General features: G+C 37.9%; 1 protein-coding gene across 1 annotated transcript in view; it reads right to left on the reverse strand.

The window, feature by feature from the left end:
- Positions 1-2,503: 2,503 nt before the first annotated feature.
- Positions 2,504-12,093, reverse strand: part of LOC125808415 (uncharacterized) — a 162,296-nt gene continuing 152,706 nt past the window's right edge. Inside the window, 6 exon segments of the mRNA XM_049488120.1 lie at positions 2,504-2,899; positions 3,112-3,225; positions 3,227-3,325; positions 3,327-3,499; positions 3,502-4,165; positions 11,494-11,567. Coding sequence (XP_049344077.1) covers positions 2,630-2,899; positions 3,112-3,225; positions 3,227-3,325; positions 3,327-3,499; positions 3,502-4,165; positions 11,494-11,567 — 1,394 coding nt within the window. The 3' untranslated portion in view covers positions 2,504-2,629.

Consider the following 12,093-nt stretch of genomic DNA (forward strand, 5'->3'; position numbering starts at 1 on the left):
AGAAGTGATTTTTTTTTTATTTTCTGAGGGACATTAATTGTTTAAGTCTTCTTTTTGTCTACGTAGTAAAATTATTCTTATTAAGTTAGGTAAGATGTGTAATATTAGTCCAATGTTCGTAGCAACATGTAGAAAATCTTGTAGTATAATATATTGAGAGATGTCGGAACGATTGATCAATTATGAAGGCAGCTCATTGCGGTTTGTTCTTCTACATGACTCGTAGAGTTTGCATAATTTGTGGCCAGTCAACTCCTCTAGTGCTTAATATTGAATTCTCCTCTTCAGGTAAACTTCCTGGAAATTAGGTTTCCAGATTTTATTATTATTTTTTTGCAAAAGGGTTAGGTTAAATTAAAAGTTTGGTAACGAAGACCCAATTAGGACAAATAAGGAAAATGAGAAAAAGGGACTGGGAATTCAATGGAGATGCTCAAAATGGATTCTATGAGATTAAAGTTTGGTCAAACTTTTTCTATTTAAATAAAATTTATCCCAAAGTTTGGCGAAATAAAAACGAAAGAGATTCATCAATTAGCATATCAGCAGTTTGAGCCCAAAAAAAAAGTCTTATTTTGAATAGCTCAAAGACAATACTTCCTCCGTTCTTAATTATTTGTCCATTTTTTCTTTTTTAATTATCCTTAAATACTTGTTCATTTTGACAAATCAAGAAAGAATAATTTTTTTTACCTATTATACCCTTATTTAATTACTTTGAAAGTAGAACTTCTTGAAAATCTTAAGTTTTTAATTCATCTACTTCATAATTAATAGGGGTAAAATGGTAAACTCACTATATCAATAATTGTTTTCTTAAGTGGTGTGTCAATTCAAAAATGGACAAGTAATTGGGGACATAGGGAGTATTAATTTATTTTTGTTTCGGAGCAACTGTAAGTAGGGGTGTTCACGGTTTGGATAAAAACCAATTCAAACAGAAAAACCGATAAAATAAAATTGATTTTATTTGGGTTTGGTTTGGTTTGGTTTGGTTTTAGATTTTTGAAAACCGATAGTATTTGGTTTGATTATGGTTTTATTCGAAAAAATAGAAGAAATAACCGAACCGATGAATTATATACATATATTTAATTAATATACATACTTAATATATTGTTTTTATAAACAATTTTAAATATCTTATACATATTTTCATTAAAATTTCTTTATAATTTACTTATCGAAAGCAAAAATGCCCATGATGAAACATTTATCTTATTGATTTCATGTATATGAGTGTCTATGACAATTCTTTGTGGGACTAAAAATGTTATTGTCTCTTCCTTCTAGGCCAATATTGTGAATTTTAAAGCTTTATTGATAGTAAATTTAGTGATCGAAAGTTCAATTATTTAAGTAATTCTAACTATTTTTCGTTTTGAATGGATTGTTGTCACTTTTTTAACATTTTGAATGAATTGTTTCTTTTATTTTTGTGTATGGTTAATAACCGAACCAAACCAAACCAAACCGAAATCGATAACCACCAAACCGATAAATGTATATTATATTTGGTTTGGTTTGATTTTGATAATTTTAAAACCGATTAAGTTGGTTTGATTTTGATTTTGACCAATAACCGATCCAAACCGACCCATGAACACCCCTAACCGTAAGTAACAAGGTATGTTTGAACTTTTTTGCTAGTTGGAGGGCATATTTGATCCAAAAACCTAACAACGAAAGCATTTTTGAGCAAAAAAAGTAATGGAGAGTAAAAGTGACTCGTTTTGAATAGTCCTAAAGGTATATTACAATGCAATTAAATTAGAGTATCATTGCAATTTAAAAAGTTCGTAAGTGAGAAATTTCTCTTATCACTCCATTCTTCTTATGGTGTTTTGTCTTTGTAGGGCTAATTATTAGGCAAGTACAATCAACGACTTGAGCAAATGATAAATCAAATGGTCGACAAGTCTTCAATGTGAACTCTTCGACCATTTTCCTTTCTAGAATAACTTCGGAATTTCACGATGGTTTAAATTAAATGTTTTCTTCTTTTTTCTCATATATTTATTAAATAGTATATGAGAAAAACCATCAACAATAAAGAGCATAAAATGATTGAATTTTCCTTAACATGAGTGGTTGTGTTGTTCTATTGGAACTACACTAGTTGATAATTCATCAAAGCACTATTTGATTTGCTAATGGTATAATATATCTCTAATGTATTTGAGCTTTAGACATCGCGGTTGAAATCTACTATCTTTGTTCAGCATCCATGTCAAAACAAGTTCACTACATCTGGTAATTCCATTGCATCTCACTGCCTAACATGACCTGAAGGAACAACAGATAGACATTTCGACATATGAATTATCTGTTAGAAAAGTAAATTAAATGTTCTAAGAAAGCAAAATGTCACATTTCACATCACAAGATGTTTAGACATACTAATCTCATATATGTCACATTTCTCATGAACAAAAAGGAGGCATTGGCATGGACAGGACTAATAATACAATGATTCAAAATATAGCTAGACAGTGCATCAATCTTTACATGGTCAGGTGAATCAAATCAGTCAGTTCTTCCAGGGAAACAATCATATTCAGGTGTCAGAACTCTCAAATTGGCACCGATCCAAAACATAGAAAGCATCATGCAGCATGAAAGCCAATCATCACCTCCCACGCACACTGGCAGGTGATCGAGCACCTTTATCACTGCTAATGTCTTCATCAATTTCACTTCCATCAACCCACACAACGTTGTTGCTTACACTCACCTCAGAACTAGCATTACTGCTCGTGGCAAGTGGGGAGTCAGGCACGCTAATTGACCTGCTTGTCCTGCCTCTAGTAGGCGGCCCTGATCTCACACTGTACATAGAGGATGCTGGAATATTAGTCATCAAGGGACGCAGATTACCCGAGACTCTCTGCCTTATATCCTGTCCAAGAGCATTGTCTCAAAGTTAAGCAAATCCAAAAAGGATAAGAGAACAAGAAGGCCAACAAGACAGATCATCTAAGACTTAGAGCTATAAAAAAAACAACACAAATATTGCTACTCTAATCAATTTTTGAAAATATACTTATGTCTTCAGTCTATGGTAGAGCACAATATTCTATTAGCATAGGAATGTGAAAAGAATGTATATACCATATGTCTAATAGCCATATCCAAGGATTTCTTTGATAATGATCTTCCAAAACCTGAGCTATCAGGTGACGAAGACTTTGCAGATAAGTTACTGCATGGAGAATGTTTGCCATCTTGTTTTTGGAGGAACCAGCTTCTGCATATTTATTACCCTTTCAACCATTTTGGTCCCAACCATGCCAGGGCTTACATTGTCCTTGGCTTTAGAATGAAGTCAGTCGGTTCATGGATGGTACAGGAACAGAGCTTCCACTGCTATGCATAACACCATTAGGAGGACGTGCTCTTGCTGGAGAGCATGACTGTCGTCTAACCCTTCCATTTGAAGCTGGCTCAACAGATGAAGACCTGACACTAGCTGCTCCAGGTCTGCCCCTTGTAGCTGAATTGGCCTGTCAGGTAGTGATGTCTTTAAATTGGGTGGAGCATCAAGGGAGAACCCTGGTATATCTGAAGGCTTCCATGGTCTGGGTTTTACAGTTGGAGAACTAGCATGTGAGGCTGCAGGGTTTCGTGATGCCGTTGTAGCTGACCTGGTACCCGAAGGGGAATACACAGATTTAACTGGAGGAACAGTTGTATTTGTTGTACTTGACACTGAAGTTGCTCGACGAGTTGGAGTTGCTGCCCTTGATGTGGACTTTGATCCAGTAACTGAGGCCCTGCTTGTTGGTGTTGAGGACCGTGCACTGGATCTTGCAGTAGGTGTTGAAGATCTTGGAGGAACAGTGGGTTTTGCAGAAGGCATGGTGGCCAGAGAAGTAGGTGTTGCAGACCTTGATGATCTAGATGCTGTCGTGGTTGACATTGATCTAGAGGTTGCAGTGGATGCCATTGCTTTGGTTGCTGCAGCAGATGTGGATCTAGATGCTGAGGTCGAGGTGGATCTAGATGAGCTCAATGTCGGTCTACCAGTAGGAGTTGAAGGTCTTGATCCACCTGAAGAAGATGGTCTTCGAAGACTAGAACTTGAAGTGTTTAATCCGGGAGAGGAAGCTAGCTGTCTAGATGCTAAGTTGCTTCTTGAGGTGGCCTCTGGGAGAGAATTTGTTAACTGCATCAAAGTTAGCAAATTACAGATAAAAATATATCAAAACTGTGATACACACTTCAGGTTAAAACTGCCAGGCAGAAAGCTTCACTATTTGCACTTCACATATTTATCTACTCACAGTAATAGGCAAAGTTCTGCATTGTCTCAAGTAAATTGGTGTCTAGACATATTTAACTATGCTTTCTCTAATCTTTCTTTAGTGTACTTGCAAACAACAACATACCCGATATAGTCCCACGAGTGGGGTTTGGGAAGGGTGGGGGATACGCAGACCTTACCCTTATTTCTGACGGGTAGAGAGGTTCAAAAGACCCTCTGATCAAGAAAATCGATTTTCAGAACATGGTTTGAAAGAAATGCATGAGTAAAAAGCTATTATGAGAATATTGAAAAAAGAAAAATATTTGACAATAAAAATATTAGAGATAACCAAAGTAAAAGAAACAACAATAGAAATAAAATAGAAGAACAAGGTAATGCTAGCAAAATAATACTCCCTTTGTCCCAATTTATGTGACATACTTTACTTTTTAATGTGTCCTCAAAAGAATATCACTTTTCTATAATTAGAAATAACTTTAAAATTTCCCTTTTACCCCTAACGAATTGATTTACCGTCACACAAATATCTAAGGTTTGTTTTAAACCACAAGTTTCAAAAGTCTTCCTTTTTTTCTTAAACTTTGTGTCAAATTGGGACGGTGGGATAATACTGCCAGACTAGAACCCTGATCTACCACGAGGAAGAGAGAAAATGCTCAACTACCTACTAACCGTCTACCCTGATCCTCGACCTCCATGCTCTCCTGTTTAAATTCATGTCCTTATTTAGTTGAAGATGTTTCATCTATTGTAATTGTTAGAATAGAAATAAGTATTTCCTACTTAGAATAGAAATAGGAATAGGAATAGGAATAAGAATAGGAATCCTAGTTGGAAAAGGATTCCAATGTAGTGTCTATAAATAGGGTCTCAATGTAACTATTTAGATACACAATTCAATAATATTTTTCGTATATATTTCTCACATGGTATCAAGCATTGGTGAGAACAAACAAGTCACCGTATGTCTATGTCAATTTTCGGAGACTGTTGGGTTTGATTTTGTTATTCTTTTTTCTTTCTGTGGGTGTTGTGCAAAAACCAACACCACCACGAGGCTCGGAAAGTCCCCGCGACCAAACCCCAGCCAAAACCACTAGAAAACATCACCCCACGCGCTCTCACGTGCCGATCGGAGGTGGTAGTTTCCGGCGAGATCTGGCTCACGCGCCGGCGCGTGAGGGCTTTTCTGATCATATTTTTTGAGAATTTTTTTGACAGTTGGGGTCGTCCAGCCATTCCGACCAGGCCCGTACTGTTTTGACCAGATCCGATCTCCGGAATTAGGGTTCCGGCTATTTCCAGGCAATTTCTGGCGACTTTTCTTCGAGATTTGAATTTTCCGACAATCAGATCTCAATAATCAAGTTTTTTTTTTCATTGTTTCCAAGACAAATTTAGCATAATGTCTTTTGGCTGTGATGTTTTTGGTTCTAAAAATATGGGGATTGGAAGTTCTAGCCCTATAATCACTTCAGAACTTTTATTGGGTAGTTCAAACTATTTATCTTGGGCTTCCTTGGTTGAGCTGTGGTGCAAGGGTTAAGGTGTCCAAGATCACTTAACGAACAAGGCTTATGTGGTAGATGTAAAGGCAAAGACTAGTGAGGAAGATGCAAAAGCCAAAGCACAATGGGAGAAAGTAGATGCTCAATTATGTAGTCTCCTATGGCGTTCTATTGATTCCAAGTTGATGCCCTTGTTTCGCCCATTCCAGACGTGTTATATAGTTTGGGAAAAGGCTCGTGCTTTATACACTAATGACATATCTCGATTCTATGATGTGATATCTCGATTGACCAACTTAAAGAAACAAGAATCCGATATGTCTACTTACTTGGGACAGGTACAGGCAGTCATGGAGGAATTTGACACATTGATGCCAGTTACTACGAATGTGGAAAAACAACAAGAACACAGACAAACATTGTTTCTAGTTCTTACTCTTGCTGGACTTCCTCCTGATCATGATTCTGTACGTGATCAGATTTTAGCTAGCCCTACAGTTCCTACAATCGATGAATTATTCTCTCGTCTCCTTCGTCTTGCGGCACCTCCCAGTCACAAGGAGTTTCATCACCCAATGTTGACTCATCTATTCTCGCATCTCAAACCTTTGAAAAGCGTACATATCAATCTATGGAGAATCGGCCAGGGGGAGGGCGTTTTGGGAAACCTCGATCCAAGTGTAGTCATTGTCATAAGCCTAGACACACTCGTGATATATGTTATATTTTGCATGGTCCACCACCCAGTTATGATCCTATTGTTCTAAAGGAATATACTGAGTTCCTTCGAAATCGCGCAAGTAAACAGACATCTCCACCAGTAGCATATGGTGCTCAACCTAATCAACCATCCAATAATGCGCATATTGCTCAGACAGAATATGATGAGTTCCTTCAGTATCGTGCAAATAAGCAAACGTCTCCACAAGTAGTTTCGGTTGCACAACCTGATGTCTCTGTTGCGGGTAATTCTTTTGCTTGTGTGTCGCAATCTAGTACTCTTGGAACATGGGTCATGGACTCTGGGGCTTCTGATCATATCTCTGGTAATAAATCACTTTTATCCGATATTGTTTATTCACAATCTCTTCCAGCTATTACTTTAGCCAATGGGATCCAAACAAAACCAAAAGGGGTTGGAAAAGCCAAACCCCTATCTTCTGTCACCCTAGACTCTGTTCTTTATGTCCCTGGTTCTCCTTTTAATCTAGCATCTGTTAGTCGTTTGACGAAAGCCTTACATTGTAGCATAACTTTTTTCGATGATTTTTTTCTCATGCAGGACCGCAGTACGGGACAGATGATTGGAACAGGACATGAATCACAAGGCCTTTACTATCTTACCTCTTCAAATTCATTAGCAGCATGCTCCGTTACAGATTCCCCAGATCTAATTCACAAACGTTTGGGACATCCGAGTCTATCCAAACTGCAAAAGATGGTGCCTAGTTTGTCTAGTTTATCCACATTAGATTGTGAGTCGTGTCAACTTGGGAAACATACTCGTGCTACGTTTTCTCGTAGTACTGAGGGTCGTTCAGAGTCTATTTTTTCATTCGTTCATTATGATATTTAGGGTCCTAGTAGAGTCAGTTCCACCTTAGGATTTCGTTATTTTGTTAGTTTCATTGATGATTATTCAAAATGTACTTGGGTTTTCTTAATGAAAGATCGTTCTGAGTTATTTTCTATTTTTAAAAATTTCTTTGCTGAAATACAAAATCAGTTTGGTGTTTCTATTCGTACTTTTCGTAGTGATAATGCCTTAGAATACTTATCCTCCCAATTTCAGGAGTTTATGACTCACCAAGGCATTATTCACCAGACTACTTGTCCATACACCCCTCAACAAAACGATGTAGCTGAAAGAAAAAATCGGTATCTTATTGAGACCGCTCGTACTCTTCTCCTTGAATCCAATGTTCGACTGCGTTTTTGGGGAGATGCAGTTCTTACGTCTTGTTATTTGATAAATAGAACGCCCTCTTCTTCTATTCAGAATCAGGTTCCACATTCCATACTGTTTCCTCAGTCACATCTTTTTCCTATCCCTCCTCGTGTCTTTGGGAGCACATGCTTTGTTCATAACTTAGCCCCAGGAAAAGATAAATTAGCTCCTCGTGCCCTCAAATGTGTCTTTCTTGGTTACTCTCGAGTCCAAAAAGGGTATCGTTGTTATTCACATGATCTTCATCAATACCTTATGTCTGCTGATGTTACATTTTTTGAGTTTCAGCCTTACTATACATCTTCTGATCATCCTGATGTCTATATGGTCTTACCCATACCTCAGGTTTTACCTGTGCCAACCTTTGAGGAATCTACGGTTACTTCTACATCTCCAGTTGTAGTGCCACCACTACTAACTTATCATCGCCGTCCACATCCAACCCTAGTCCCAGATGATTCATGTCATGCGCCGGACGCTGCTCCTACTGCGGACTTGCCTCCTCCTAGCCAACCGCTTGCACTTCAAAAAGGTATATGATCCACTCGAAATACTAACCCACATTATACCTTCTTAAGTTATCATCGTCTATCATCACCCCATTATGCATTTGTGTCGTCTTTGTCCTCTATTTCCATTCCTAAGACTACAGGTGAAGCACTTTCTCATTCTGGATGGAGGCAGGCTATGGTTGATGAGATGCCTGCTTTACATAAGAGTGGTACTTGAGAGCTTGTCTCCCTTCCTACAGGTAACTCTACTGTTGGTTGTCGTTGGGTTTATGCAACCAAAATTGGTCAAGACGGTCAGGTTGATCGACTTAAGGCTCGCCTTGTTGCCAAAGGGTATACTCAGATATTTGGGCTAGATTATAGTGACACTTTCGCTCCTGTGGCTAAAATTGCATCTGTTCATCTTTTTCTATCTATGGCTGTCGTTCGTCATTGGCCTCTTCATCAATTGGACATTAAGAATGCTTTTCTGCATAGTGATCTTGAGGAAGAAGTCTATATGGAGCAATCACCTGGTTTTGTTGCTCAGGGGGAGTCTAGTAGCCTTGTATGTCGATTGCGCAGGTCACTCTATGGTCTAAAACAGTCTCCTCGAGCTTGGTTTGGGAAGTTCAGCACAGTAATTCAAGAGTTTGGCATGACTCGTGGAGCTGATCACTCTGTGTTTTATCGGCATTCTGCACCAAGTCGATGTATCTATTTGGTTGTTTACGTTGATGATATTGTTATCACCGGTAATGATCAAGATGGTATCACCGATTTGAAGCAACATCTCTTTAAGCACTTCCAAACTAAAGACCTTGGCAAATTGAAGTATTTTCTAGGTATTGAGGTTGCTCAATCTAGATGAGGTATTGTTATTTCTCAACGCAAGTATGCCTTAGACATTCTTGAGGAGACAGGAATGATGGGATGTAGACCTATTGACACTCCTATGGATCCGAATGTTAAACTCCTTCCTGGACAGGGGGAGCCACTTAGTAATCCTGAAAGGTATAGACGGCTTGTTGGAAAGTTGAATTATCTCACAGTGACTAGACCTGACATCTCTTTTCCAGTGAGTGTTGTAAGTCAGTTTATGACTTCCCCTTGTGATAGTCATTGGGAAGCAGTTGTTCGTATTCTGCGATATATAAAGTCAGCTCCCTGTAAAGGACTACTCTTTGAGGATCAAGGCCATGAGCATATCATTGGATATACAGACGCTGATTGGGCAGGATCACCCTCTGACAGACGTTCGACATCCGGATATTGTGTTTTAGTAGAAGATAATTTGGTGTCGTGGAAGAGTAAGAAACAGAATGTGGTTGCTCGATCTAGTACAGAATCAGAATATCGAGCAATGGCGACAGCAACTTGTGAGCTAGTTTGGATCAAACAGTTGCTGGGAGAACTAAAATTTGGCAAAGTTGATCAGATGGAACTTGTGTGTGATAATCAAGCGGCTCTTCATATCGCATCAAATCCAGTGTTTCATGAAGGACTAAGCACATTGAGATTGACTGTCACTTTGTCAGAGAAAAGATACTCTCGGGAGATATTGTTACGAAATTTGTGAAGTTAAATGATCAGCTTGAAGATATCTTCACCAAGTCCCTCACATGTCCTCGTATTAATTACATCTGTAACAAGCTAGGTACATATGATTTGTATGCACCAGCTTGAGGGGGAGTGTTAGAATAGAAATAAGTATTTCCTACTTAGAATAGGAATAGGAATAGAAATAAGAATAGGAATCCTAATTGGAAAAGGATTCCAATGTAGTGTCTATAAATAGGGTCTCAATGTAACTATTTAGATACACAATTCAATAATATTTTTCGTATATATTTCTCACAGTAATCACATCTCCCCAATTCTTCCTCGATCTACCTCTACCTTCCTCAAACCTATCATTGTCAACCTCTCGCACCTCGTCACTAGGGCATTTGTGTTCCTCCTCTTCGAATGCTCGAACAATCTTGGCCTTGTTTCCCGCATCTTGTCCACCATTGAAGCCTACTCCCACCAGGCCTCATATATCTTCGTTTCTAATCTTGTCTCTTCTAATGTGCCCACACATCCATTTAAGCATCCTCATTTATGTTACCTTCAACTTCTGAGGATGCGAGTTCTTGACTAACCAACACTCCGACCAATACAACATAGTTGGTTTAACAACCGCTCCATGGGACTTACCTTTCTTAATCTTTCTTTTAGTTAGTTCAATGTAAATTATGGGTTTCAAATAAAAGCAAGCTACAAGTTGGTGTTTTTCGTCGTATGAACTTTTAAATTGTGAACTTTGTCTATTAATGTTTTTCCTCATTGTTTCCTTCTATTATTGTCCAAGAACAATCAAGTTATAAATGACTGCATAAAACCAAGAAAAACACCTAATATGCATAATTATAGAAGATTCTCTTCAAGATTAAACAATTCCATCAAATTGGATAATGATTAAATGTGTTATAACATTTAGTAATACTAGGAATATCAATAAATCTGATTATTATAATTACTCGGGAGAATCTTTAAGAAAAAACCAACTCAAACTGATCACAGACACCCCATCATAAGAGCATGTGCTAGCTAATGCATCCTTACTATGATAAAGAAATCATAGCCCAAAAATATTCGTAGGAGTTTAAGTTTTCCAAATGGTTGATATCTAGGAGATTGGGAACTCATAATATCCCACAAGAAGCATCACAAAAGAAATGTATGGCACACTTTTTCTTTCTGATAACTGTATGCATCTACAGTCAACCATTAGGACCAACTGCAGCATTCGAAGTTCGGGACTAATGGGCTCAGCCCTCTACTACTCTCCAATTAAATGTTAGGCTTAGTTCACATGGTATAGAGGTCGAACCTAGACCTAGGTCACAAGTTCCTCGGCCTTTGTCACCTGAACTAAGCATGGGAGCAGTTGTACATCATACCTCTACATTCAAAAACTAAAATAATCCTCAAATTCAGTAGAGGGCTTCTGCGAATAGCATTTGACTAAACAATGGAGCCACCATTGTGCACGCAGTCTGAACTAAAGAATCTGTCAGGGTCTTCCTGTTTAATTAAAGAAATATTCTTTTAGGTTTCCTTGAAATCTCCACATCCCTCTGGTGGCTGGATATGGGATGAAATACTTTCAGATTATACAGATGGTCAACATTTCCCGTGTTAAACATTACAGAAGTGAAAATATGCTAATTTCCAATTACACATAATGCATTTCAGCAAAGAAAGAATGTAACAGTAGAATATACATATTCTTACTCTAGATGTCAATGCAGTGGGGTGAGCTCTAGAAGTTCCCAGCTGACTCATCATAGTTTTGCGTGATTCCATCTCTAGAGAAGGAAAAAGAGGAGTGCCTGGAGGTGTTAGAAGCTTGAAACAGGAAAATAACATCTCATAATAACGCATACAGAACTGCAGATAGGATTTTAAAAGAATATCTGGGAAATCTGATTCATGAATCAACAAAATAATTCAACATCAGAGGTGCAAAGAAGCCCTTTTTGTTCTGCTTGTCAAATTTACAGAAAGGGGGTGCACCACCCTACTCCCTTTATTTATTTGAGTGCTAGATTTTGATATATGGCAGCCATTAATATTTGTACTTAAATTGCGCAGAAAACAAATACATCTACAAACTATACGTGTTTTTCTCACTGTTCATGATATTTGAATAAAAACTTGCTTTTGACATCCTTTTTTTTGGTAAAGTAATTAATGATATTAGAAAGCATCAAGAAGATGCGAAGTCACAAAGCACAATGTGCAAGAAAGCTGCTCCAAACAGAATTATATGGAGCCTAGCTTGGCAAAAACTTGAGAAACAGTCAAAAGGGGGCCCTACTACTCTACTGTACT

This window comes from Solanum verrucosum, unplaced genomic scaffold, assembly GCF_900185275.1.
Source record: "Solanum verrucosum unplaced genomic scaffold, falcon-dt-bn FXZP01000112.1, whole genome shotgun sequence".
NCBI classification, from domain to species: domain Eukaryota; kingdom Viridiplantae; phylum Streptophyta; class Magnoliopsida; order Solanales; family Solanaceae; genus Solanum; species Solanum verrucosum.